This window comes from Canis lupus, chromosome 11 (genome assembly GCF_003254725.2).
Source record: "Canis lupus dingo isolate Sandy chromosome 11, ASM325472v2, whole genome shotgun sequence".
In the NCBI taxonomy this organism is placed as follows: Eukaryota; Metazoa; Chordata; class Mammalia; order Carnivora; family Canidae; genus Canis; species Canis lupus.
In genome coordinates this window covers 38,156,824-38,183,728 of record NC_064253.1, presented here as the reverse complement: position 1 = coordinate 38,183,728, position 26,905 = coordinate 38,156,824, and the positions used below count along the sequence as shown (strand labels likewise).

The 26,905-nt window shown below is 41.2% G+C and overlaps 1 protein-coding gene, 1 long non-coding RNA gene and 1 pseudogene across 4 annotated transcripts in view; 2 read left to right on the top strand and 1 right to left on the bottom strand.

Moving 5' to 3' along the window:
• Positions 1-3,674: 3,674 nt before the first annotated feature.
• The window catches only part of ADAMTSL1 (ADAMTS like 1), an 873,193-nt gene continuing 849,962 nt past the window's right edge, over positions 3,675-26,905 (bottom strand). For all 3 annotated transcript variants that reach the window (XM_049116156.1, XM_049116157.1, XM_025431965.3), the window contains 3 exons: positions 8,805-8,914; positions 7,595-7,815; positions 3,675-6,246 (listed from right to left, as the gene is read on the bottom strand). In XM_049116156.1, the coding sequence (XP_048972113.1) occupies positions 6,140-6,246; positions 7,595-7,815; positions 8,805-8,914 (438 nt within the window). In that variant the 3' untranslated portion in view covers positions 3,675-6,139. The remainder of the gene's footprint in view (positions 6,247-7,594; positions 7,816-8,804; positions 8,915-26,905) is intronic.
• LOC118350348 (uncharacterized) overlaps positions 7,769-26,905 on the top strand; it is a 37,121-nt gene continuing 17,984 nt past the window's right edge. Inside the window, exons 1-2 of the long non-coding RNA XR_007414013.1 lie at positions 7,769-9,450; positions 9,583-9,618. This is a non-coding gene — a long non-coding RNA (uncharacterized LOC118350348). The remainder of the gene's footprint in view (positions 9,451-9,582; positions 9,619-26,905) is intronic.
• Positions 16,301-20,067, top strand: LOC112649624 (ubiquitin-conjugating enzyme E2 L3-like; annotated as a pseudogene).

Below are 26,905 nucleotides of genomic sequence, written 5' to 3'. Positions count from 1 at the left end.
AAAAATGATGGGGAGGATTGGAGAGCAGAAAATCAAGCCTGTGACACATTTCATCACCATGCTCCTTGCCTTGACCATTAAATATTTCCTGGAGTTGCTCACCTGGTAACTAAGCTGTTCACAGCTTGTCTTCTATCCTTTATGGGATTTGTAACAAGGTCAGCCTTGGCCATCACAAAGACCCGGACGAGGGCTGTTTATGTCATTTTGGAGAAGGAGGCAGGTTTTCCCAGGCATGCTTTCTGGTCTGGATGCTGACCATGCAATCTCTCAGGCCCTCCTAAGCATTCTGCTTAAACAAACATTATTTATGTTCAGCAGGAGAACCATTCCCCACCGTCTGCTTTCTCTTCACTCATATAAAACTGCACATTTAATTTCTGTTTACACATATAAAAACTCCATCTTTAGGAGCAGCCTGGGAAATCTTTGGTTGAAGATGGATTTTGCTTTTGGAAAACACAGAAGTGAGTGACATCTGTATATTGTGTTATCAGAAGCGTGACACATGTGGTTGATTGGGACCAGGTGCTTCACAGAATCCATCTGAGTAAAGCTATAAACCTCTAGTTGACAGGCAAGGTGACAGCCCAGGTCTTGCGAGCAAAGTCTCTGCCTTCCATATTAGAGGTAGCAACAAACAGTTGAAAACCTTGGGGTGCTATGAATTAGAAGCTAGGTTTCAGCCAAAGATAACAATCTCTGAATGGCTTGTATACCTTTGACCTGTAAAAGCATCTCCAAGTGGACAGCACAAGTAGGTGGGGACAGACAATAATTTTGGGTTCATCTTAGTTTTACAGGATAGGTAGATTCATTGAGCATTCAATTCTGTACTGATTAAGGCTTGAGTCCATACCAGTATTTTCCTACTTGGCAGTATGTGATATGGGTAGATAACCTTCCCTGATTTGATTCACATTCAGTGTATTGTGAGTTTGAATCCTGAAGTCCTTAAATCATGGCTTGTTCATTGAACAAAATGAGGGACAGAGAGAGACCAAACCAAGGGGATCTCACCTTGTTTTCCTGATTTATCCTTTCTTGGGTAATTCACCCAACATGTCAGTTTTCATTGGATTATTTCCAAGAGCTTCATCCTTCTCTTCACCCCACAATCTCCTTATCCTTTGTGGATAAATTTGCCTATTTTTTTTTTTTGAATTTGCCTATTTTAGGGAGGCCCACAAATAGATTATTGAGCTCTAGCTTGTCTCATTCTAGCTGAGAACTGTTAGTAAATTGGATTATTTTCTTTGAATTTATTGGTAGAAGGAGGTAAGGGGATAGTAGCATGTTGTTTGTGAGGAAGGCTACCACTTGGTAAGTAAAATATCTGTAATTTTAGCTTTTACATTACACGTATGTTTGCTCTTGAATGAACATCTCTCTGTGATTTTTAGTAAATCAAAGGAAATGGCAGCTATGTGTAAATTTGGGTATTCTGAACCAAAACTAGACTGTACATTGGGATTACAAAATGATGTCTGTCCTGGGAAGTATTTCTGAATGTATGTGAACATTTTGGTGAGTTGCTAACATGGGTGGTTCACTAATGCTGCTCTTATTTATGCTATTGTGTAGTATTGGACTTTGAAGGAATGACTGATGTCCTTCTCAGTCAAAAATGGAAATAGAGGCACAGTCTTTCAAAGCTGACAATGAGAACACGAAAGAGGCCAGGCCACCTGGATGGCTCAGTGGTTGAGCGTCTGCCTTAGGCTCAGGTCATGATCCTGGGGTCCTGGGATCGAGTCCCACATTGGGTTCCCCTTAGGGAGCCTGCTTCTCCTTCTGCCTCTCTCTCTGTCTCTCTCTCTGTCTCTCATGAATAAATACATCTTAAAAAAATATTATAGAGCACAAATGCTGCCGGCTCTGGCTCTCATCTCCCTGTCTTCAAGGTAGCTTGGATGACAATAGTGGCTAACATTTAGTGACACATCAACAATCACAGATTTCCTCAATGTAAATTAACCACTAGTTTTCTTACAGAAACCCTATCCTGTGAGGTATCCTCTTTTTAAATTTATTTATTTATTTAATTTAATTAATTACTTTATTTATTCATGAGAGACACAGAGAGAGGCACAGACCCAGGCAGAGGGAGAAGCAGGCTCCCCACAAGTAGCCTGATGTGGGACTCGATGCTCTATCCTGGGATTAGGACCTGAGCCAAAGGCAGATGCTCAACTGCTGAGCCATCCAGGCATCCCAGTATCCTCTTTTTAAAGGTGAGGAAACTGAGGCATGGATAAGTGTTGGTGATTATTGATCATTCTGGTCTAGATGGGCCCCAGATTCCCCAGGCTCATCTTGTCAAAGGCCTGGAAACTTCAGAGGCCAAGAAGGGGCCACTGGGATGGGGATTTCTAACCCCAGGCCTGGCCTGTGATTGAGATTCCAAACTTTTACACTGTGGTTGGTGGCATCCTTCTAGGAATCTCTCTTTTTCTCCCTTGCTGAGCTCTCTGATTTTGGCTGGAAAAATTTCCATATGTTCTATTTGAGCCCTTCCCACCATTTGAAACTTCCTGGGTTTTTGCTCTGGCATCTCTGACTCATCTCCCCCCCACTCTACCCCCTTCCTCCCCTGGGGTCTCTGTAGGATATTATTTGGTTGTTGGTATGTGAGTATTTATAGTTCTAGTATTGGCTTTTTCTTTAAAGCAAAACCTTAAACTCCTTAGAAAATAATTGGAATTTCAGGAAGAGTTTTCTGGTTTATTTTTATACTGCTTAACAGACTGTGATGATTTGCTAGAAAACTGGCTGGAGTTGGGCTTTGGGGCTGGGGGTCCTCTGAAATGCCTCCCACAAAGGTCCTTGTGTGGACATCCTCTGGGCCTGGGGACCCACTGCCCTTCCACTGGAGCCAGATGATGAAGAACTCTACAATACTACTCAAAGGGCCACAGGCCAGATGGTGCTTTTTTCTGTACTGTAGCTTTGTTTCTATTAAAATGCTTTAAAAATAGGGAGCTTGGGGCCCTACAATGCCATGAGAATTGATTTTAGGGGATGAGAAAGTGACAACTACAAAGCCTCCAAGCAGTAGGAAAGAATGGTGCACATGAAGATAGCCGTGCGTGGTTGGCTCTTATACAGAAGAGCTGGAAACAGCATAGTGGGTAAGAAAAAGGCTCTGGCTAAAAAGCCAGGCTTCTAGGAGTTTGATCCCTCTTCACTGGCTGGCTGGTGCTGGGCTTCTCTGGGCCTCTGTCTATCCATATCCAAATGGCAATAATCCTGGGGCTCATGTGAGGATGAAATGTAGTAATGAGCTATAAATGTCAGCTCCTACTAATGGTGTCCACCCCGAATTGCAGCACACAGCTGCTTTGTACTGTCGCCAGGGAACCTGGCCTGGAGCCACCTGCCCCCAGAGATGCCTATTCTTTTTGAAGGTACCGTGGCTCCCATCTTCCTACTGTGCACGGCCGTAAATGAGATGACGGTCAAGGGCCATACTCAGCCCACATATGTGCACATCCACAAATGTAGCACCTTTGGGTTTCCTTATAGAGCACAGGGCCCCTCAGCTTCCCAGGCAGAGCTGAAAACTGCAATTCTTCTGTGTCAGCCGAGCACACGCAGGTGGCTTGGAACCATCTTCACCCCCTGCGCAGAACAAGACAGGAAGGCCGGGCTTAACAGAGACGCGGACGACAAGATTTAAATAAATAAGCTGTATTATCTGTACAAAAAATATAAATACAGTTTTGTGTTTTTAGAGGAGGAAGTGCCTCCTGCCACATTGTTCAGCCGCTCTAATAATCTTGTGCTGCCGCTGAGTCACGATTCACAGAACAAACAGTAAATGTACATTCACCTCATGCAAGGAGCGCGCTACTTCCCACCCCAAACCTAGGTCCTCCAGGCTCGCTCTGACACCCACTCCAACCTCTGCAGCCCCCCACGAGGCAGCGCTGGAGGACACCTGCTATTTAGGAAACGTAAATATTGGCCACTGGTTTTCCATGGCTATTGAACTAGAAAAATAACCACATCAGTTAGTAGGATGGAATCTGTCGTCTTCATCCCATGCATAACTATTGTGTCACAAGTGAATCTCCTCTTACTGCCCTGTCCTCCCACGTTAGCTTTACAACCTATTCTGTACACAGTGAATGGATCTGGAATTAAACATCAGGTTCTGTTAAAAATAGGAACAATACAATAATTACCACTGAGTTTACAGGAACATAACCGCAGGAAGTTAATAAAAAGTCCCCCAAATATTCTGTTTTCTGGATGACAATGTACAATTATTAATATTGCACTTTTTTATACAAGAAATCCTAATAAATATTCACAAAAGATATACAGACATAGAAAACATTCTCTTTTATTTTAAATAAAATGACACCGATTTTTAGGAACATGATTTCTTGAGCCCATTGTGGTGAGGAAGAAAGAGTCCCAACCTTAATTGTCCATAGCTCGCCTGGGGAGGACACAGCTTAATACTGTCTTTCCCCCTCTCTCTGACTTCCAGGTGGGCTGGAAAACACAGCCCGGGTATCAGTGGCAGCCCCGGGGTGAGTGGCATTTTGCGAGTTGGTATGGGGGGCACAATTTATCCAAGGGGTGAGTGATGGTGACTATGTTGCCCTGGCTATTGAGTGGTGTTCACTCAGGGGGAGGTGGCCAAAACCACTCACCCGAAGCCCCTCTGTTGAAAGAGCAATTTGCCAAATAGTTCCAGAAATTCAGCTTTGCCACTATACTTGGCTACAGCTGTTTTACTCTAGCTGATGGGCATTTCTAGAAGAGTGTGTGCTGCCTTGCTCACCGAATTACCGAAACTGGTGGATATTAATTCTTAGAATGTTCATAGTATTTCATTATGTGGGGGAAACAGGTTGAAAAGCCTTTGGGGACCCTTTTGCAAGCTTTAGTTATCCTATGGCTTTGCCACCACACCCCATCACCCTGCCCCGAGCTGCTGTGTAAATAGGAGGGCAGCTCTCACTGTGCTCCTAGAAAGGCCCACACAAGCCGGCCATCCCACCCCGTGTCCTTGGAAGTGGCTACTAAGACCTGATGGATACTCTGGCAAATTGACCCGAATCCCTGGCCCTTGAGTGGAGTAGCATAGGCCATACAGGCTGAAAACCCAGCCTATTCAAGCCCCAAATCCCCCTGGCCCACATCAGTGGTTATTAATTCTGAGTTGGGGCAGGGGGAGGAGTGGAACTCTTGATTTAGGGAGAGACGCCAGGGTGGCCTGACTGCATAACTAGACCGTGATGTCTTGCTAGCTTTGCTATGGGTGTACAGGCAGAGAGTTAACTGAGACGGCATGGGGAGTGGGGACTCCCCTGCACCCCAAGGAGGGTTTGTCTTCTCCCACGTAGCATGGGCCCCCAGGGCCTGTGCCCTCGGTGATGGTGCGGCGCAGTTCCGAGTGCCCCTTCCCTGAGCCTCCTGCCTGCTCCCTCCTCTTCATCTACCTGTACTTGCCCACTGCGGAGCGTGCACAGGGTTCTTTTTGCTTCTGTCCCCTTCCCCACCCGCAGCTGGCTTTCTGAAGCAGGGTGCTTGCGGCCCACCTGGTTGTCTCCTCCTGACTGCTGGTGTCCATGCTTTGAGTTCCCATTGCTCCCCCACCAGAAGAGCGGAGTCCTGGCCTGGGCACTGCCTCGCTGTGGCGTCCCCCCCTCCCTGCCCGCTCGTCCCAAGGCCGAGGCACAGGACGACCGAATTGGAAGCACGCTCCTCTGTCAACCGTGTGCTGCCGGCAAAGACACGGTTGGCTGTCCCCAGTCTGTATCAGTGGTGCCTTGCGAACGCGGCGGCCCCCCTGCCCTCTCCGCCTGCTCCGGCCTCTGACTCCCCGTTGTCCCCAGGAGCTGGCTTCCCTCTTCCTCGGTCTGTCTGGGACCTGGGTTTGGGACGGCGTCCGCTCTGCAAGCTCCTTTCGGCCTCTTTCCTGGTCTTTCCCCGACCTTCTGTCCTCCAGCTAACTGGGAGAGAGGACGAGGTCCTCACGTCTGGGGGCGGGGGGAGAGGGTGGACGGGTGTGGGGGGGGCGGGGAGGGAAATAAATAAATAAACGAAGAAAGCTTAAGTTCTGTCCGAGGTGGTGGCGGGAGTCCTCTGCGTGGCCAGCGTGGAGCTCTTCCCCGGCGCGTCTTCACGCTTTGCCACAGGTCCCACAGCAGCGAGATTTGAACTGGCTCAGTTGGCAGAGCTTCAGCTGCTTCACCTTCTCGCAGTACCTGGTGGTGTCTCTGCACTCCACTGGGAAACGGACACAGGAAGGGGTGAGCCGGGGCCTTGGGGGGGCTCCCGCGCCGGAGGGGCCGCTGCCATCTAGCACTGGGCCTGCTCTTGCTCTCGGGAACTCCGCCACGTGCCTCCCGGGCTGCCCCCGGCCCCCGCCCCGCTGCCTTGGGGGTGCTGCTCATCCCCCTCTCCTCGGGGCCGCCTTTATCCCTGACGCCTTGGGGCCGCTCCTCGCCCCGCCCCGGAGGACTGAATTCTGTTCCACCGGCATGAGGCGTGCAAGCGCGGCCGGGGTGACGGCCTCATGCCACGCAGTGCCCGCCGCCTGTGCCCCGGGAAGCTTGGCACTCGCGGGCACCTGCGCCAGTCCCCCCCGCCCCAGCAGGCTGCACCGGAGCCTGGGCATGCCGCTTCAGAGGGCCACGGGCCAGACGGTGCTTAGATGCTGGTGCTGAGTCGGGCGGTGCGCATCTGCGATTAACATCGTGAGTCGGGGATATTTTGATGGACTGTTAGGATGGATGGTGGTGGGCTCCTGACACAAAGGTGGGTGGGCACCACCCAGAGAACAAAGATCACCTCTCCCCAGTGTATAAGCAAAGGGACAAGGTGCCCCCAGGGCATCTTGGGCAATCCCATGCTCGGAGAGGCCCCGGTTAGCGGATAGCTGCATTGCAACATCTTAACATTTCTTACTCTTTGCCTATACTTTCTCTCCTTCCCTTTCCTGCCTTTGTCTCCCCTCCAATTTGTTTTGGGTCCAGAGGAAGGAAAAATACCCAACTGGGATATAAATGCCTGTGTGGGGCGGAGGAGGATCCCGACTGAGGGAGGAGAGAGGGCATGAGTGTCAGATCTGGAGGGCACGGGCTCCTGCACGGTCCCGGTGGGTGCCCGTGCGGCGGGAAGGAGGAGGCGCGGAGGTCCTTGTTCAGTGAGAAGCGGAGCCACGCGGCTGCAGGGCCGGCGGGGCAGGAGGCACTCTGCGTGCTCCTATCGTGCGGACAGCACTTTGTCTCGTGGCCTGGGCCCCAGGAGGCACTGGTGGTCCTCTCCCGGGTACCAGCCAAGTACGGCGGGTGAGCCCGAGGCTGATTTCATTTAGGACTTGGCCAGTAGCACCTGGCTTTGCTCGGTGCCTTGGGGCACACTCAGCCCTCTTTTGTGGCCTGGACACACGTCCTTGTACACGTCTTGGCTTACCTGCATGCACCCTTCTGAAAATACCCAACCCTGGCCCTGGCTCACAATCCTAGGGAAACCCGATCTAGTGCCCTAGGTACAGGGTCGACCCGAGGCATGGCCTTCTGCACCTGATGCCCTGCGGGGACCTGGCAGAAAGCTCCCTGGGGTCGGAACATACTGTTTTCGCATGGGGTGATGTTGCAGCGCTGCCAGTTGGCGGGCCGGGGCCCCCAGGAGCACAGGTGCTCGGGCACCGCCTTGTTGGTGTGGGCATGCACACACTCCACGCGCCGGGCCTGGAAGCCGTAGTTGCCACATGTCGCCGTGCACAGGCTCCACAGGCTGACCCTCCAGTGTACGCTGCAGGCTTCTGACCAGCAGTTCTGAGTGCTCACGGGCCTGCAGGAGGAGGGTGGCAGGGTTAGGGTCTGCCCCTGTGGGCATGGGATCGGGGAACAGATGGGAAAACAGTGTTGCAAACCCAAGGCCGGGCAGCTCCTCAAGAACTGCTGGTGCTCCCAGAGGTGGCTTCTGATCTCTGTTCTGAGATCTCAGAAGGCCGCTTGCTCTAACTGGGCCTCTGTGTGCTCCTCTCCACAAAGTCTGTATCACTGCATGATCCGAGAATGAACTCTCTCCAGGATGGAGGCTGGCAGAGGCTGGGGCCTTGGGTGGGGATGGTAGGCCTGCACCCCAGGGGAACCTCTACAGACAAGTATGACAGGGAATGGGGACAGCCATCTAGCCTGGGCCTGCTCAGTGTATTTTATTTTTTATTTTTAAAATTTTTAAGAAAGATTTTATTTAATTATTCATCAGAGACACAGAGAGAGGCAGAGACATAGGCAGAGGGAGAAGCAGGCTCCCCTGCAGGGAGCCTAATGTGGGTCTCCGATCCCAGGACCCCAGGATCATGACCCGAGCCAAAGGCAGATGCTCAACCACTGAGCCACCTGGGTGCCCCGGAATGATAGGTTTAGACCCAGGGATCAGGGCCTTCACTTCAGCATAACTTTTGTAGAAGGCCAACAAGTGTGAGGGGCTGCTGGAGCCCTTAAGGTGTGATGTCCACCACGTGGACCTCACTTCCTGCCCACCTTGGGGCTCGTGCCAATCTCCTGTGGTATCAGGCCACCCTCGGAGGCACAGCACCGTCTGTACTCTTTATCTCCGAAAGAGGAGAGGTCAGCCTGCCCCATTCACTAAGTGCAAGGCCACCACAAAGCATCTATCTCTAGGGAGAACAGTGGCCTGGGAGAAGGAGGGGAAAGGGAAGGGTATCTGACCACAAGGACCTTGGGATGTTGGAGGAGAAACATCCACTCATGCTATCTTTCCATGCCACTGACCCAGGGGCTTGGGAAAGGAAGTCCATAGCTTTCTCTTACCTCGGAAGAGCGCTGCACTGCTCTGATGGTAAGGTGATGCCATCCCGCGTCTGGCAAAACACTTGTCTGTGTTGCACGGCTAGGTGAGGCCCGATGCAAGGCCCATTGCACTGGGGGGCAGATAAAGGCGACATGGGTAATGTTAGCCAAGTTGGAGGGGGTTGTGTGTGGCTGCAATGCTCAGGCTGCATGGGATGCAGAGTCCTTCTGAGCATTTTGAGGCCTTCAGATCATTCATCTCACCCCTCTTTGTGTTAACTGAAGGACATTCATTGGCACATTTCTCTGTTCTCTGTGCCATGGCAGAATGGTTAGCTTTTCTAGAAGCATTCTGCTAGCAAATGGCTAATGGTAGTAAAGAGCCAGTCAGAGAAGGTCCACTCCCTCCCCAGATGAACCATATCAAAGGTTTCTTGGCATAATGCACAAGAATGTGGCGTGGTAAGCTTTATTTATTTTTTTTTTAATTTTTATTTATTTATGATAGTCACAGAGAGAGAGAGAGAGAGAGGCAGAGACACAGGCAGAGGGAGAAGCAGGCTCCATGCACCGGGAGCCCGACATGGGATTCGATCCCGGGTCTCCAGGATCCCGCCCTGGGCCAAAGGCAGGTGCCAAACCGCTGCGCCACCCAGGGATCCCCGTGGTAAGCTTTAGAGCAGAAGAACTCTAGGTGCTCCTTCAGTCTACAGGGCAATTTGGTTTGTTTTCTTGCTAAATTCAGGCAAATTAACAAGTCCATCATTTCTTTCCTTTCTTTGGCTTCGTTTTTTTCCAGGTTAAACCCGACACAGCTGAACAGAAGTAGACTGAGGTATGTATAGTTTAGTCCCTGTTCATATTCTCCTGCTAGGTGCTCAGAGATTGTTCAGCTTCTTCCAGAGTTGCCAGAGCCAAACTGTCATGGGAAATCCCATACCAACAACATGTCCGTAAAGCACAAAGGCAGCAGGCCCTTAACCAACATTTGCTATTTGGGTAGAGTAAGGGAACAGACATGCCTTAGAGGTCACTTTGGAGAAAAAGCTCTTGGGGATCTTTGGACTCCAAGGGTCTGCAGGGGGGCTGTTAACCTTCAAAATTATAAGCAGAAATCTTTAAAAAAGCTTTTATTTTTTTCTTTTTGACCCCCTTTACCCATTTCTCTCATCTTCTAATTGCCTGCCTCTGGCAACTACTACCAATCTATTCTGTGCATTGTGTGTGTGTCTGTGTGTATTAGATTCTACATACATATCACATGAAATCTATATATATAATCTATATATTATCTATATACCATACTACATCCATCCATTGTTGGACATTTTGATTTTTTACATTTCTTGTTTATTGTAAATAATGCAAAGAATATAGGAGTATATATGTCTTTTTGAGTTTGTGTTTCCACTTTCTTTGGAGAAATTCTACCCAGAAGTGGAATTGTTGGTTCATATGGTGGTTCTATTTTCCATTTTTTGAGGAACATCCCTACTGTTTTCCATAGTGGCTGCACCAATTTCTATTTTCACCAATGGTGTACAAGGGTTTTCTTTTCTCCATATCCTTGCCAATAATTGTTGTCTTTTTGATAATAGCCATCTTAACAGGTGTGAAGTAATATCTCATTGTGGTTTTGCTGATGATTTGAGATTATGTACCAAGATACATTTTCATGTACCTGTTGGCCATCTGTATATCTTCTTGGGAAAAAGATATTTTCAGAGCTTCTTCTCATTTTAAAAATTGGATTTTTTTTTTTTTTTTTGCTATTGAGTTGCATGAGTTCTTTATATATTTTGGACAGTAGGCCCTTATTAGATTTATGATTAGCAGGTATTTTCTCCTATTTTCATTCTCCCTTTGCATTTTGTTGATGATTTCCTTTGCTGTACAGAAGCTTTTTAGTATGACGTAGTACTGCTTATTTTTACTTTTGTAGCTTTTGCTTTTGGTATCAATAAAAAAAAAAACCCAAACACTGTCAATGCCTATGTCAAAGGACCTTGCTGCTTATGTTTTTGTTTTGTTTTGTTCTGTTTTTGTTTTTTGAGAGAGAGAGCAAGGGAGCATGGGTGAGGGGTGGGGAAAGGGATTGAGAGAGAGAGAGAGAGACAGACAGACAACAGACAGAAACCACTCAGCACGGAGCTCAACACAGGGTTTGATCTCACGACCCTGAGATCATGACCTGAACCCAAATCAAGAGTCGGATGCTTAACTGAGCCACTTAGGTGCCCCTGCCTATGTTTTATGATTTCAGGTTTTATATTCAAGTCTTTAATCTATTTTGAGTTAATTTTTGTGATGAAGATTCTGGTTAATTTTCATTCTTTTGTATGTGGCTGTCTAGTTTTCCCAACCTCATTTATTAAAGAGACAGTCCTTTCCTTACCATATATTCTTGGCTCCTTTGTAGTAAATTAATTGACCATATATACATGAGTTTAATTCTGGGTTTTTATTTTGTTCTATTGACAGATGTCTGTTTTTATGCCAATAGCTTACTCTTTTGATTACTATAGCTTTTTAAAATAGTTTGAAATTAGAGATCATGAGGCCTCCAGCTTTGTTGTTCTTTGCCAAGTTATTTTTTTTTTTTGTAGTTCCATACAAATTTTAGGATTATTTATTCTAGTTCTGTGAAAAATGTCATTGGAATTTTGATAGGGATTATATTTAATCCATATATTGCTTTGGGCAATGTGGGCCTTTTATCAATATTTATTCTTCCAATCCATAAGCACAGCATAGCTTTCTATTTATTTGTGTCTTCTTCAATTTCTTTCATAAATGTCTGCTAGTTTTCAATAATCACTTTCTTAAACTTTTTCATAATTTTTCATTTTGATGTAATTATAAATGGGATCATTTTCTTCATTTCTCTTTCTGATAGTTTGGTGCTGGTTTTTGTATATTGATGTTGTATCCTGCAACTTTCTGAATTTGTTTATTATAACAGTTTTTGATAGAGTCCTTAGAGTTTTCTATACATAATAGCGTGTCCACCTGCAAACTATGACACTTTTACTTTTTCTTTTAAATTTGGATGCCTTTTATTTCTTATCTAATTACTTTAGCTAGGACATCTGACACTATGTTAAATAAAGATGGGGAGAGTGGCCATCCTTCTCTCATTTCTGAGCTTAGAAGAAAGGCTTTCATCTTTGTACCACTGAGAATGATGTTAGCTGTGGGCTTTATCATATATGGCCTTTATTATGCTGAGGTACATTCATTCTATGCCCACTTTGTTAAGAGTTTTTTATCATGAATGGGTATTAAATTTTGTTAGATGCTTTTTCTGCATCTATTGAGATAGGATTTTTATTTTTCATTTTGTTGATGTAGTGTATCATGTTGATAATTTGTGGATGTTGAATCATCCTTGCATCTGAGGTAAATTTCATTTATTCATGGTGTGTGATTTTTTTAAGTATGCGCTGTTGAATTTGGTTAGTGAAAATTTTGTTGAGGGCTTTTGCATCTATGTTCAGCAGATATTAGCCTGTAATTTTCTTATGCCTGGCTTCTTTTAGCTAGTGTTTTCATGGCTCATTTATATTGTAGCATGTAGAGAATTTCATTCCTTTTGAAGGCTGGGTAATTTTCTCTTGTGAGTCTATACTAAATTCTGTTTATCCATCCATCTGTCAATGGATATGTTGGTTCTTTGCACCTTTTGGCCACTGTGATGCTCTGTGAACATTAGTGTACATATATTTGTTCATATCTTTTCAATTGTTTTGAGTGTGTACTCAGAGTGGAGTTGCTGGATCATATGGTGATTCTATGTTCAGTATTTTGAGAAACTGCTATACTGTTTTCCATTCCCATCAACAGTGCACAGAGTCCAGTTTTTCCATATTTCCACCAACATTTGTTATCTACTTTTTATTTTTTATTTTTATTTATTTTTTGTTATCTAATTTTTAAATTTAAATTCAATTTGCTAATATATAGAACATCATTAGTTTCAGATATAGTTTCTAATAATTTATTAGTTGCGTATAACATCCTAATGGGTGTGAAGTGGTATCACATTGTGGTTTTATTTTGCATTTCCCTAATTGCTAGTGATGTTGGACATCTTTTCCTGTGTGTATTGTCCATTCATATATCTTCTTTGGAGAAATGTGTATTCTAGGCATTGTGTTTTGTTGGTTAGTTCTAGTTCTCCTCTCTATATTTTGGGTATTAATCCTTTATCAGATTTATGATCTGCAAGTATTTTCTCCCGTTCTGTGGGTTGTCTCCTCACTCTGGTGATGGTGTCCTTTGATGAAGAAAAGCTTTCAAAATTTTTTTTTAATTAGAAAAGCTTTCAATTTTGATGACATCCAGTTTATCTAATTTTTCTTTGGTTAACTGTGAGTTTAGTGTCCTACCCAAAAAATTACTGCCAATCCAATATTATGAAGCTTTTTCTGTATGTTTCTTCTAGGAGTTTATACTCTTAAATGTAAGGATAAAGTCTTTGATCCATTTTGAGTTAATTTTCATATATAGTTAAAATAAGGATCCAGCTTCATTCTCTTGCATGTGGTTATCCAGTTTTCCCAGCACCATTTGTTGAAAAGACTATTCTTTCCTCATTGTATAATCTTGGCACACTTCATCTGATATATACAAAAGTTTATTTCTGGGCTCTCTATTCCATTCTTTTGGACCATATGCCAGAATTATACTGTTTTGAATACTGTAGCTTTGTAGCAAGTTTTGGTATCAGGAAGTGTGAAGCCTCCAATTTTGTTCTTTTTCAAGAATTTTTGTGGCTATTCAGGATCTCTTGATATGCCATTTGAATTTTAGGTTGGATTTTCTTATTTCTGCAAAAAAGTCCATGGGATTTTGAATCTCTAGATCAATTTGAGCCCTACTAACATTTTAATAATAAGTTTTCTGATCCATGAACACAGGATGTCATTTCATTTTTTTCTTCTTTAATTTCTTTTAGTAATGGTTTATAGTTTTCAATGTACAAGGCTTTCACCTCCGTGGTTAAGTTTATAACTATTTTTTGGTGCTATTATGATATTCTTTTTTTTTTTGTTTCTGGCACTTTAGAGTCAAATTTATTCTTTTAAATTTAAATTCTAGTTAGTTGACATACAGCTCAATATTGGTTTCAAGAGTAGAGTTCAGTGGTTCATCATTTACATATAACCACCTTGTTTATCGTAACAAATGTCTTCCTTAATATCCATCACCCATCTATCCCATCCCCTACCCACCTCTATCAACCCTCAGTTTGTTCTCTACAGTTAAGAGTCTCTCATGATTTGTTTCCCTCTCTCTCTCTCTCTCTCTCCCCCTCCCCGAATGTTCACCTGTTTCTTGAATTCCACATATGAGTGAAATCATATGGTATTTGTCTTTCTCTGATAAACTTATTTCACTTAGCATAATGCACTCTAGCTCCATCCAAATCATTGCAAATGACAACATTTTTCTTTTTGATAGCTGAGTAGTATGATTTTCTTAATTTCCTTTCCAGATTATTTATAATTCATGTATGGGTATGCAACTGATTTCTATTGATTTTTGTACCTTGCAACTATATTGAATCCATTTATTAGCTATAAGAGGTTTATTCTGGTAGTGGTATTGGGATCTTTAGGGTTTTTACATATGAAGTCATGTCCTCTATGAACAGGGATAATTTTACATCTTCCTTTTCAACTTGAATGGCTTTTCTTTTTCTTGACTAATTGAACTTCCAATAGTATGTTAAATGGAAGTGGTGGACATTGCATTCTTGTCATGTACTTCATCTTAGGGAAAAGTTTTCAGTCTTCACTGTTGATTATGGTAGCTATGGGTTCTTTTAGCTGTGGGGTTTTCATATGTGGTCTTTATTATTTTGAGGTAGTTTCTTTTTATTGCTAGTTTGTTGAGTTTTTATCCTAAAAGGATTTTGAATTTCATCAAGTGCTTTTTCCTCATCATTTGAGATCATGTGTATTTTTCCTTTTTTTCTGCTAACATGGTACATTATAGTGGTTAAGAATTATATGTTGAACCATCCTTATAAAAATAAATCCTACCTGAATGTTTGTAATCCTTTTAATATGCTGCTATGTTTCATTTGTTAGTATTTTGTTGAGGATTCTGCAGTAATGGAAGGAATGGAGGAGGGGGGCGGGAAGGAAGCCATAAGACATACCAAAGTTGCAAAAGTTAGTCCTTCCTTATCAGTAATTATTTCAAGTGGGGAAAAACTTCCCCAATTAAAGGGCAAATATTAGCTTAATAGGTGAAGAAAATAATCAAACTCTTTGCTATCTACAAGAGACACTGAAAGTAAAAGGATGGAAAAGATACTTCATGCAAAAGTGGTAACCAAAAGAGGGTTGTGGCTATTCTAATATCAGATGAAATAAATTTTAAGTCAAAACTGTTGTAAGAGACAAAGAAGAAAATTATGTATTGATAAAGGCCAAGATATAACAACTACTAGTTGACATATATGCAGAAGCACCAAACCCCCAAAATGCATGAATCAAACACTGACAACAGAAATAGACAGTTCTACAATAATAATTGGCCACTAAAATACTCTACTTTCAATAATGGCTAGGACAACCAAACAAAAGATCAATAAAAAAGAATTTAGCAAGACTAAGTCCAGTTGGATCTAAGGGACCTATACAGAACACTCAACCCAACCAAAGCAGAAACATTTTTTTTCATGTTAGGCCACAAAACAAGTATTAATAAATTTAAAAAAATGAAATCATACAGAGTATCTTTTCACTACATGAATTTCTGCATCAATAATTAAAAGGGATGTTGGTTTTTAGTTTTCTTGAACTGTCTTCCTCTGGCTTTGCTATCAGGGTAATCTTGGCCTCATGGGATGATTTAGGGAGTGTTAGTATTCTTTCTCTTTCAATTTTTAGGAAGAATAAACTTAGGCATAAATTCTTCTTTAAGTATTAGGTAGAATTCACGAGTGAGGACATCTGGGCCAGGGCTTCTCTTTTATGAGGTCTTTGATTACTGAACAAATCTCCTTATTAGTTATAGGTCTATGCATATTTTTACTTCTTCATGATTTGATCTTGATGGGTTGTATGTTTCTAGGAAATTGTCTATTACATCTAAGTTATCCAATTTGTTGGTGTACAATTGTTCATAGTACAGATTTGGTGTTATCACTTTTATTTCAGATTTTAATAATTTGAGTTTTTTGTTTATTTCTCAGGTAGCTAAAAGTTGGTCCATTTTGGAGAAGAAACCAACTTATAGTTTCATAGATTTCTTTTTTTAAAGGTTTTATTTATTCATGAGAGACACACACACACAGAGGCAGACACATAGGCAGAGGGAGAAGGGAGCCTGATGTGGGACTGGATCCCAGGACCCCGGGATCACAACCTGAGCCAAAGGCAGACACTCAAACACTGAGCCACCCATGTGCCCCGGATTTTTCTGTTTCTTTTATCTATAAATAATATATTTATCCACTTTTCTCTTTATTATTTCCTTTCTTCTACTAGCTTTGGGTTTAGTTTGCTCTTGTTGTTTTAGTTCCTTAAAGCCTAAAGTCAGGTTGCTTTTTGAAGTCTTTCTTTTTTAATGTAAGCATTTATAAATATAAATTTTGCTCTGACCACTGTGTTCTCTGCTTCCCCTATTTTCACTTGTCTCAGGTATTTTCCAATATTCCAATATTTGTGAATTTTCCTGCTTTTCTCCTTAAATAACATTTGAAAAAACATCTTGCTCAGTTTTTGTATAGGTCTTTCTGCTTGGGCACTCCTTCCCTGATTAGCTGGGTGTGCTCTGAGCCTAAGGATCAGCCTGCAATGAAAACTTAGGCTATGCTCAGGTCTTTTCTGAGTATATATCTTGCCTGGGCCTGCATGTAGCTTTCTCAATTTCCCTGTCCATATATCTGCTTCCTAATGTCTTAATTTCCTAAGGCATCTCATTCCCAAGTTCTCAGGGCCTTTGATGGCCTTTTTAATATCCTTATCTGTAATCTCTTGCCCCAGATGTCTACAGGTCTGTAGTCCCCCTACAACTTTCAGAAGCAGTGGCTGCCTTTCTTCCCCCCAGCTTGAGATCTTAGTTGAGACAGACTATTCATTCAGGTAGTTCCCTGACATGGATTGAAGAGGGGAAATGGACTGCCGATGCCTCTATGCCAAGACTGTGCCATCTGGGGAGAGGGTGGGAAAGCATGAGTGAAAGTGCCACAAAATTTCCTACTTTTTAAAAGGTGGATTTTTATGTGGGTGTTTGCTTTGTCGTTGTAAGCTTTTACTCCTATAGGATTAGTTCAGCCAATTTCTGGTTGTTCTTTGATGTTTCCGTAGGGGAATGGGAACTTAGGGCTACCTAGTCTGTCATTTTACTGATGTCACTGCCCCTTGACCACAGTGGAAATTACTCAACTGCTGATTTAAGTGCCCATTGACATACTAATACTGCCCTTCACAGGTCACCAGTAACTGTCTGTCACTCAAGTTCCCCTGGGTACTGGCTAATGTTTACTTTTCCTTGCTTGTTTTTTCTGATACATTTTGATACCTCCGATCCTTCCTTCTTTCTGGAAACTCCTTTGTTACCTTCTGTGAATATACTTTCTTTTTCTACTCATTAGGTTATCTTTTCCCCCCTCCTGTTTCTGCAGAGTAATTAGTGCTCCTGAAGGTTCTAACCTGTGCCTTTCTTTATCTCATGCTTTCCCCCTCCTTGAGTTATACTACCCTTTTAAGTGCCAGGTCTACATCCAACAGCTTATTGAAAATATCTAAACAGACTAAACATGTTCAAAAGAATTTCTTAATTAATTCTCTTATTTCTGCATCCCTAATTGTTGAGTCCATTTATAAATGTATCATCTTAGCTTCCTCCTCATCTGTGATAACCAAGTACCACTGAAGCCATGCCATTGCTTTCATTTATATCAGCACCATTTCTCTGTTACATTAGGTTTCTTTCTCTAGTCTTTCAGTTCTAGTTCTTTCTCTAGTTTTAGTTCAGTACTATACTGCTGAATATATACTCTTAAAAGTGTGAGTTCTCTCCCCCTCCAAACAAGGTGGCATTCATAATAAAATCCAAATTTCTCATAGAGCATACAAGACTCCTCATGATCTAGCACCTGTTTTCATGCAAACATTCTGGGGCTGCTTTCAGTTTCATTCCTTCACACATGCTTTTATGGAACATAGTTGCCACCCAAGACAGGTGCCTCATAAACGTATGTTGGGTTAAAAAAAGAAAGTTGAATTATTACATGAAGCCAGGTTGTTAGAGCTGAGAAAGTGGTCTTAGTTCTACTTAGACTAAAATCAGCATGGTTTCCATAGACTTCAAAGAGGTAGGAACATGAAAGACAGATATCTGCATGACACTGTTCCAAAAGGATTTTCTTGTAAGAAATAATTACCATTTTCATTCTCACAAGAGTGGAATGTGGAGGTGTAGAGGGCATCCATAATTTGAAGCACATTTCAGCACTGTCACCAATAGGAAAATAACAATAGGATTGTGAGATCAAGCAGTACCCTATAATTTGTAATGCCCCAAGTCTTGATACTCTTTAAAGGGTGGCAGTTGGACCAGTAACATTGGTATCACCTTAAAGCTTATAGAAATTCAGCATGGATGACTATAGATAAACATTGTGAGAAACTTCAAAAAGAGATAGAAAGTATAAGAAAGTGCCAGATAGAAGTGAAAGAGCTGAAAGACACAGTAACTGAAACTTATAAAAATACTAGAGGGATTCAACAACAAACTACATGAAGCAGAAGGTTCTGTCACCTCAAAAATAGGGCTCATCCAATTTTAGAGGAACTCATCCAATCAGAGAAAAAAAGGATGAAATAACTGAAGATAGCTTGCAGGATTTACAGGACAGCAACAAATGGACCAACATTTGCATTATAGAGGTCTCAGAAAAGCAGAGAGAAAAAGGAACAAAAAACTTATTTTAAGAAACAATAGCTAAAAACCTCCCTAATCTGGAGAAGGAAACAGATAATCAGATTCAGGAAACTGAGAAAATGCCAAAGATGAATCCAAAGAGACCCATACCAAAACACATTATAATTAACATGTCAAAAGTTAGAGATAAGGAGAAAATATTAAAAGCAGTAAGAAAAAACCCCAACAACCTGCTACATACAAGGGAACCCTGATAAGACTATCAGCAGATTTTTCTTTGCAAAAACATTGAATATACTGTGTCATTGTCTTCTCACCTGCAACTTTAGCTAGTCACCAACTAAGCTGGAAAACTTCCAACTAGGAATACTCTACCTGGCAAAGTTGTTATTCAGAAGTGAAGGAGAGAGTTTTTTTAGACAGGCAAAAGCTAAAGAATTCACTATCAATTAACAATTAACCAGCCTTAAAACAAATGTTAGGGGAAAGCAGCAGCACCAGATCCAAGATGATGGCCAGCAGGAGGCTGATGAAGGAGCTTGAAGAAATCTGCAAATGTGGAATGAAAAACTTCTGTAACATCAGGTTGATGAAGCTAATTTATTGACTTGGCCAGGGCTTATTGTTCCTGACAACCCTCCATATGATAAGGGGGCCTTCAGAATTGAAATCAACTTTCCAGCAGAGTACCCATTCAAACCACCGAAGATCACATTTAATTTTTTTAATTTTTATTTATTTATGATAGTCACAGAGAGAGAGAGAGAGAGAGGCAGAGACACAGGCAGAGGGAGAAGCAGGCTCCATGCACCGGGAGCCTGATGTGGGATTCGATCCCGGGTCTCCAGGATCGCGCCCTGGGCCAAAGGCAGGCGCCAAACCGCTGCGCCACCCAGGGATCCCCCGAAGATCACATTTAAAACAAAGATCTATCACCCGAATATCGATGAAAAGGGGCAGGTCTGTCTGCCAGTAATTAGTGCTGAAAACTGGAAACCAGCAACCCTAACCGACCAGGTAATCCAGTCCCTCATAGCACCGGAGCACCCACTTTGGGCTGGCCTAGCTGAAGAATAAAAAATTAGGACCATAAAAAATTCTGTAAGAACACTGAAGAGTTTACAAAGAAATACAGGGAGAAGCAACCTGTGGACTAAACTGCCACCACTCCAGCGACCGTGAGCGTAAACCCCAAGCAGTGCATTCAGACACCCGGCAAAGCAGGACTCTGGAAAATTGACATGTGCTGCCGCCTGGCATTTGCTTGTGTCAGTTACTAACTTTCTACAGTTTTCTTAATCAAAAGTCGTCTAGGTAACCTGTAAAGAAAGGATTAAAAATTTAAGATGTACTAAAAAAAAACCAAAAACAAAACAAAAACAAAACCACAAACAAATGTTAAAAGAGGATATGTTAATTATATTTGAATTAGAAAATAAAAACATCTTCAGTAGCAAAAGAAATCTCACAAGATGATGTTCAATTTTAAAGACATGAAAGAATCTTATGTAAAAAAATATGAACAAAAAATATTAAAGGGTCAGCTTTAAACTAAAAGGGCACTAATTAGTAACTAGGAAACATGAAAGAATAAGCTCATTGGTAAAGCTAAATATATGGAAATAACTCTAACTTTGATAATGGAATGGAATCAAACTTAAGTTGATTAAGTTGATTTCAATTTAGAATAGATTGTTATAGATAGAAGTTGTTATATGATATGTACACCTTATGGTAACCACAAAGCAAGAGCCTATGGTGGATACACAAAAGATAAAGGAATTTAAGCATATCATCAAAGTCATCAAACCAGAAAGGAAGAAGAGATAGGAACTATAAAAAAGTAGTAAGTATACACCTATCAATAATTATGTTAAGTGTAAATCAATTATAAATGCTCTAATCAAAAGACTTAGGGTGACTGAATAGATTAAAAACAAAACAAAACACTACCAAGGCCCATCTAAATGCTTCCTGTAAGAGCCTCATTTCAGATGTAAAGACATACGCTGAAAGTGAAGGGATGGAAAAGATAATACATGTAAATGGAAAGCAAAAGAAAGCAGGGGTAGCTATACTTGTATCAGACAACATACATTTAAGTCTTAAAGACTATAAAAAGTGACAAAGATTAATATTACATAATGATAAAGAGGTCAATCCAACAAGAGGATATGTCATTTGTAAATACTTATACCCCCAAATAGGAGTACCTAAATATTTAAAGCAAATAGTAACAGATCTAAAGGGAGAAATTGACAGTAATACAGTTAATAATAGTAGGGGAAATAGTAAAGTCCCCTATACCAACCCACTTACATTAATGGATAGATAATCCAGACAGAAAATCAATAATGAAACATTGACTTTAAACATGTTAGACCAAATGGACTTAATAAGTATGTGTGTGTGTGTACACACATTCTTCTGAAGTACCCATGAAACATTCTCTAGGATAGATCATATACTAGACCATGAAACAAATTTTAAGAAGGCTACAATTAAATCAAGCACCTTTTCTGACTACAGTGGAATTAAATTAGAAAGTAATTATAAGAAGAAAACTGGAAAATTCACAAATATGTGAAGATTAAACAGTGTGCTTTTGAATAACCAAGGGGTCAAAGAAGAAATTAAAAGAATAAATACTTTTAATGGATGTAGCAGTTTTAAGAGGAAATTTCATAGCAACATAAGCCAACCTCAAGAACCAAAAATCTCAGACAACCTAACTTTACAGTTAACAGAAAAAGAACAAGGGACGCCCGCAGTTAGCAGGTTGAAGGAAATAACAATGAGCAGAGCAGAAATGGAAAAAATTAATACAAGAGTTGGTTCTTTGAAAAAAATAAAACTGACAAAACTTTAGCTAGAGTCACCAAAAAACAAAGGACTCAAATCAGAAATGAAACCTGTTACAATTGATAACACAAAAAATATAAAGGATCATAAGAGTCTACTATTATTATAGAACTTCAACAAATTGACAATCTAGAAGAAATAAATTTCTAGAAACCAAGACTGATTCATGAAAAAAAGAGAAAAAGCCTGAACAGATTGATTACTAGTAAGGAGACTGAACTAATAATCAAAACCTCCCAATAAGGAAAAGTCCAGGACCAAATAGCTTCATTGGTGAATTCTATCAGACATTCAAAGGAAAATTAATAACAGTCCTCTTCAAACACTTACTAAAAGCATAAGAAAAGGGAATGCTTCCAAACTCATTTTACGAGACCAATACTAATACCAGAAAAGGATACAAGAAAGGAAAATTCAAGGCCAATAGCTCTGTTGAATATAGATGCCAAAATTTTCAACAAGATATTAGTAAATCAAATTCAGCAGTACACTGAAAAGATGATGCCCCACAATCAACTGGGATTTATTCCAAGGATGTAAGTATGGTTCAACATCCACAAATCAATCAGTGAGATACACTATATTGATACACTATATTAACAGAATAAAGGATCAAAATCATATGATCATCTCAATAGAAGCAGAAAAAGTATCTGACAAAATTCAACTTCCCATTTATGATAAAAAGTCTCAACAAAGTGGGCAGAGAAGGGAGAAACACCTGGGCTATAGAGGCTCTTTGTCCTGACTTATCCACAAGGAGTCTGGCTCATGTTCCCTAACAGCAAACCAATGGCTTTGCTACTCTTTTAACTTACTCAGAGTCACAATACAGCAGCGTCTCTTCCCAGGGGGCTTGCCAGATTTGCACCTTTATGAGGACCTGCTGTGTGTCTTGTTTACAAGGCACTCTTGATTTGGAGGTGGTGGAGCAGGAGGATCCTGAGCTCATCTCCTCCCATGGACACATGGGGATTACAACTGCATTTATGCAACTAACTCTGAAAACAACCTGAAGACTGCTCCCACAGCTAGTCATAGAGAGAAGGGCACATCAAAAAGGGTAGGATGGATGATCAGTACCCAAACTCCTAGGGTGACTAACCACAAATGGGGAGGCTATCACAAGCATGGAGAAGTGAGGGGGATCAGACCAGCACTGGAAAGACAAGTTTTCCTTTGAAAATCATCAGGGCTTAGCTCCAGGAGAGCAGGAGGGTGACAGGAAACTGAGCCCCTGTCTTTAAAGAGCCAGCATGCTAAATAATGGCCTAAGACACAGCACAGAAGCAGCAGTTTGAAAAGCACCTGAAGATTTGTTGACTAATCCTAGAACGTGTGCTGGAAGGGTAGGGAATTGCAGGAGATTTAACTGGGAACAAAAGTGCTTGTGGGCACCATTTTTCTTGACATCTTCTAACTGGATGTTTGGGGTCTCCAGCTAACATCCTCTTTACCTTGCTAGCACCAAATGCCCCCACCTTAGCATTCTTCTGCACACCCAACCCACTTGCCAAGACAGGTGTCCTTCTAAAGAGCTTCTGCCCTATTTCACCTGGCAGAGGCAGGGACTGATGCAACTCTAAAGTGAGTTCTATCCTGGAGGAGGGTGGATAGACTACACCAGTGTAGTTTGTGCAGCTGGGGCTCTTAGCTGGTTGCATAGGGAGAAAGCCCGGTCCTGTGGTGTGCCTGTAGCTGTGGCTAAATGCAAAGAGCCAGGCTGAGCATCAGCCCCAGCCACCAGCATGGTCACAGTGACTGCAGCTGAACAGCTTTAATCCTGCCCAGTGGGCTCACATCAGGCAAAGCAGATCATTGTAGATGGCTGACCTGAAGGCCAGTCCTACCCACCAACATGCCCAAAACAATCACAGCTCAGCCACAAGGAGAGGGTGCACACAGCCCCCACAGAGGGGACACACCTGGAATAACTGGTTCTGGTTAGCTGGGGGAATAGTCTTATAGGGCACCACAGTATCTCTTTTATAGAACACCACTACTCTCAAGACCAGGAGATGTAGGTGACCTACCTAATACACAGAAATAAACACAGAGTTAGATAAAATGAGAAGATTATGTGCTAAATGAAAGAACAAGACAAAACCACAGACAAAAAGCTAAATGAAACAGAAATGGGCAGCCCTGGTGGCCCAGTGGTTTAGCGCTGCCTTCGGCCCAGGGTGTGATCCTGGAGACTCGGGATCAAGTCCCACGTTGGGCTCCCTGCATGGAGCCTGCTTCTCCCTCTGCCTGTGTCTCTGCCCTTCTCTCTCTGTGTCTGTCATGAATAAATAAATAAAATCTTAAAAAAAAAAGAAACAGAGATAAGCAATATGTCTGATAAAGATACTTATTAGACATGAGAAAACAGATGAGCTTAGTGGGAATTTCAACAGAGACAGAAAATATAAAAAGAATCCTCAATCACTGAAATGAAAAATACACTAAAGAGAATCAATAGATTAGAATGGTCCAGAGATCTGGAAGAAAGGGTAATGGAAGCAACCAAGCTGAAGAGCAAAAATTATATTTATATATATAAAAGAATAGGTTAAGGATATGAAGAGAGGACAGAAAACTTCCTACACAGCCAGATCTAGGAAGCAGAGAGATCTCCAAATAGGATGAGCCTAAGAAGTTTCACACCCAAGATATGCAATAATTAAAATGGCCAAGATTAGAGAATCTTAAAAGCAGTAAGAGAAAAGCAAACTATTACATACAAGGGAAATCTTATAAGGCTATCAGATGATCTTTTAGCAGAAACTTCATATATTCAAAGTGCTGAAAGGAAAAAATCCACATCAAAGAATACTTGGCAAAGTTATTGTTAAGAATTGAAGGAGAGAAAAATAGTTTTCCAGGCAAAATGTACAAGAGTTCATCACCACTAAGCCAGCCTTACAAGAATTATTTATTTATTTATTTATTTATTTATTTATTTATTTATTTATTTATGATAGTCACAAAGAGAGAGGCAGAGACACAGGCAGAGGGAGAAGCAGGCTCCATGCACCGGGAGCCCGACGTGGGTTTCGATCCCGGGTCCCCAGGATCGCGCCCGGGGCCAAAGGCAGGCGCTAAACCACTGCACCACTCAGGGATCCCCTACAAGAAATATTAAAGAGAATTTTTTAAGTGGGAATAAGGGGTCATACTAGAAAAAAAACTTCACTGGTAAAAATGAACAGATAGTAAAGGTAATAGATAATTACTTAAAAAGCCAGTGTGGAGGTTAAAACAGAAAAGGACAAAATTATAAGTACAAAAATTAGTCAAGGGCTACCCAAAATAAGAAGAGGTAAAATATGACATACATAAAATGTAGAGGAGGAGTAAAGATTTAGTGTTTAGGCTGTGTTTGACCTTAAGTGATCATCAAATTAATAAAGACTACTCTACACCGAGGATGTTATATATGAATTCAATGGTAACTACAAATTAAAAATCTATAATATATATACAAAAATAAAGAGAAAGGAATCTAAGTATAACACTGAAGAAAGCCATCAAATTATAAAGAAAGAGAGCAGAGATGAAGGGAACAGGAAAGAGAAAAACAAAATGGTAGGAAGTACATACCTATCAATAATCACATGTAAAGGGACCAAATGCTCCAATCAAAAGATATAGTGTGATTGAATGGATTGAAAAAAAGTTCCATCTATATGTTGCCTATAAGAGACTCCCTTCAGACCAAAAAACATGGACTGAAAGTGAAGGAATGGAAAAATATATATCAGACAAAATGACTAAAATAAAGAGTGTAGCCAGAGACAAATAAGGGCATCACATAATGATAAAAGGATCAATCCAACAAGAAGATGTGACAATTGTAAATATCTATTCACCCAATATAGGAGCACCTGAATATACAAAGCAAATATTAACAGACATAACAAGAGAAATTGACAGTAATATAATAATAAATAGTAGGGCTCTTTAATACTGCATTACATCAATGGATAGATCATCCAGACCAAAAATCAACAAGGAAACAATGGCTTTGAATGACACATTAGACCAGATGGACCTAACAGATATACAGAACATTCCATTCAAAAACAGAATACACATTCCTTTCAAGTGCACATGGAACATTCTCTGGGACAGATCACATGTTAGGCCACAAAACAAGTCTCAATAAATTTAAAAAGATTAAAATCATATCAAATATCTTTGCCAACCAGAATGGTATGAAGCTAGAAATCGGTATGATAAAAAACCAGAAAAAACACAAACACATCAAGGCTAGACAACATGTTACTAAACATCTAATAGGTCAATGAATAAAGAGAAAAATCAAACGATACATGGAGGTGTATGAAAATGGAAACACAATAGTCCAAAATCTTTGGGACACAGTAAATGCAGTTGTAAGAGGGAAGTTTATAGCAATACTAGCCTATCATAAGAAACAAGAAAAATCTCAATTTAACCTTATACCTCAGGAAACTGGGCTTTGATCTTTTTCTAAAGTTAATAGAGATAAGAATATAATAAACATTGGAGTGGAAATAAGTGGAAACTAATAAAAAAAAAGAAAAACATCTCAACCCCCCCAAACCTAAAAAATCCCCCAAGAGCTGGTTCTTTGAAAAGATAAATGAAATTGATAAACTTTTACTCAGACTCATCAAGAAATAAAAGGACTCAAAATTAGAAACAAAAAAGGAGAAACAACCACTGACACCACCAAAATGCAAAGAATTATAGAGAATACTATGAAAAAGTAGATGCCAACAAATTGGACAACCTAGAAGAAATAAATGGGTAAATTCCCCAAAACATACTGTCTTCCAAAACTGAAACAGGAAGAAATAGAAAATTTGAACAGACTAATTAATAGTAATGAAATTGATCCCCAAAACATACTGTCTTCCAAAACTGAAGCAGAAAGAAATAGAAAATTTGAACAGACCAATTACTAGTAATGAAATTGAATTTGGTAATCAAAAATTCCCCCCCCAAAATTTTCCAGGACCAGAAGGCTTCATAGATGAATTCTACCAAACTTTTAAAGAAGAATTAGTACCTATTCTTCTCATATTATTCCAAAAAATAGAAAGGAAAGCTTCCAAATTTATTTTACAAGGCCAGCATTACTCTGATACCAAAAATAGACAAAAGACACTACAAAAAAAGAAAACTGTAGGCGAACATTCCTGGGAAACATAGATGCAAAAATCCTCAAAATATTAGCAAATTGAATTTAAAACTGTATTAAAAAAGGATCATTCACTATACTCCAGAGGAATTTATTTCAAAGATGCAAGGGTAGTTCAATATTTGCAAATCACCTATGTGATACATCACATTAAAAAGAGGAAGAATAAAAACCATATGATAATCTC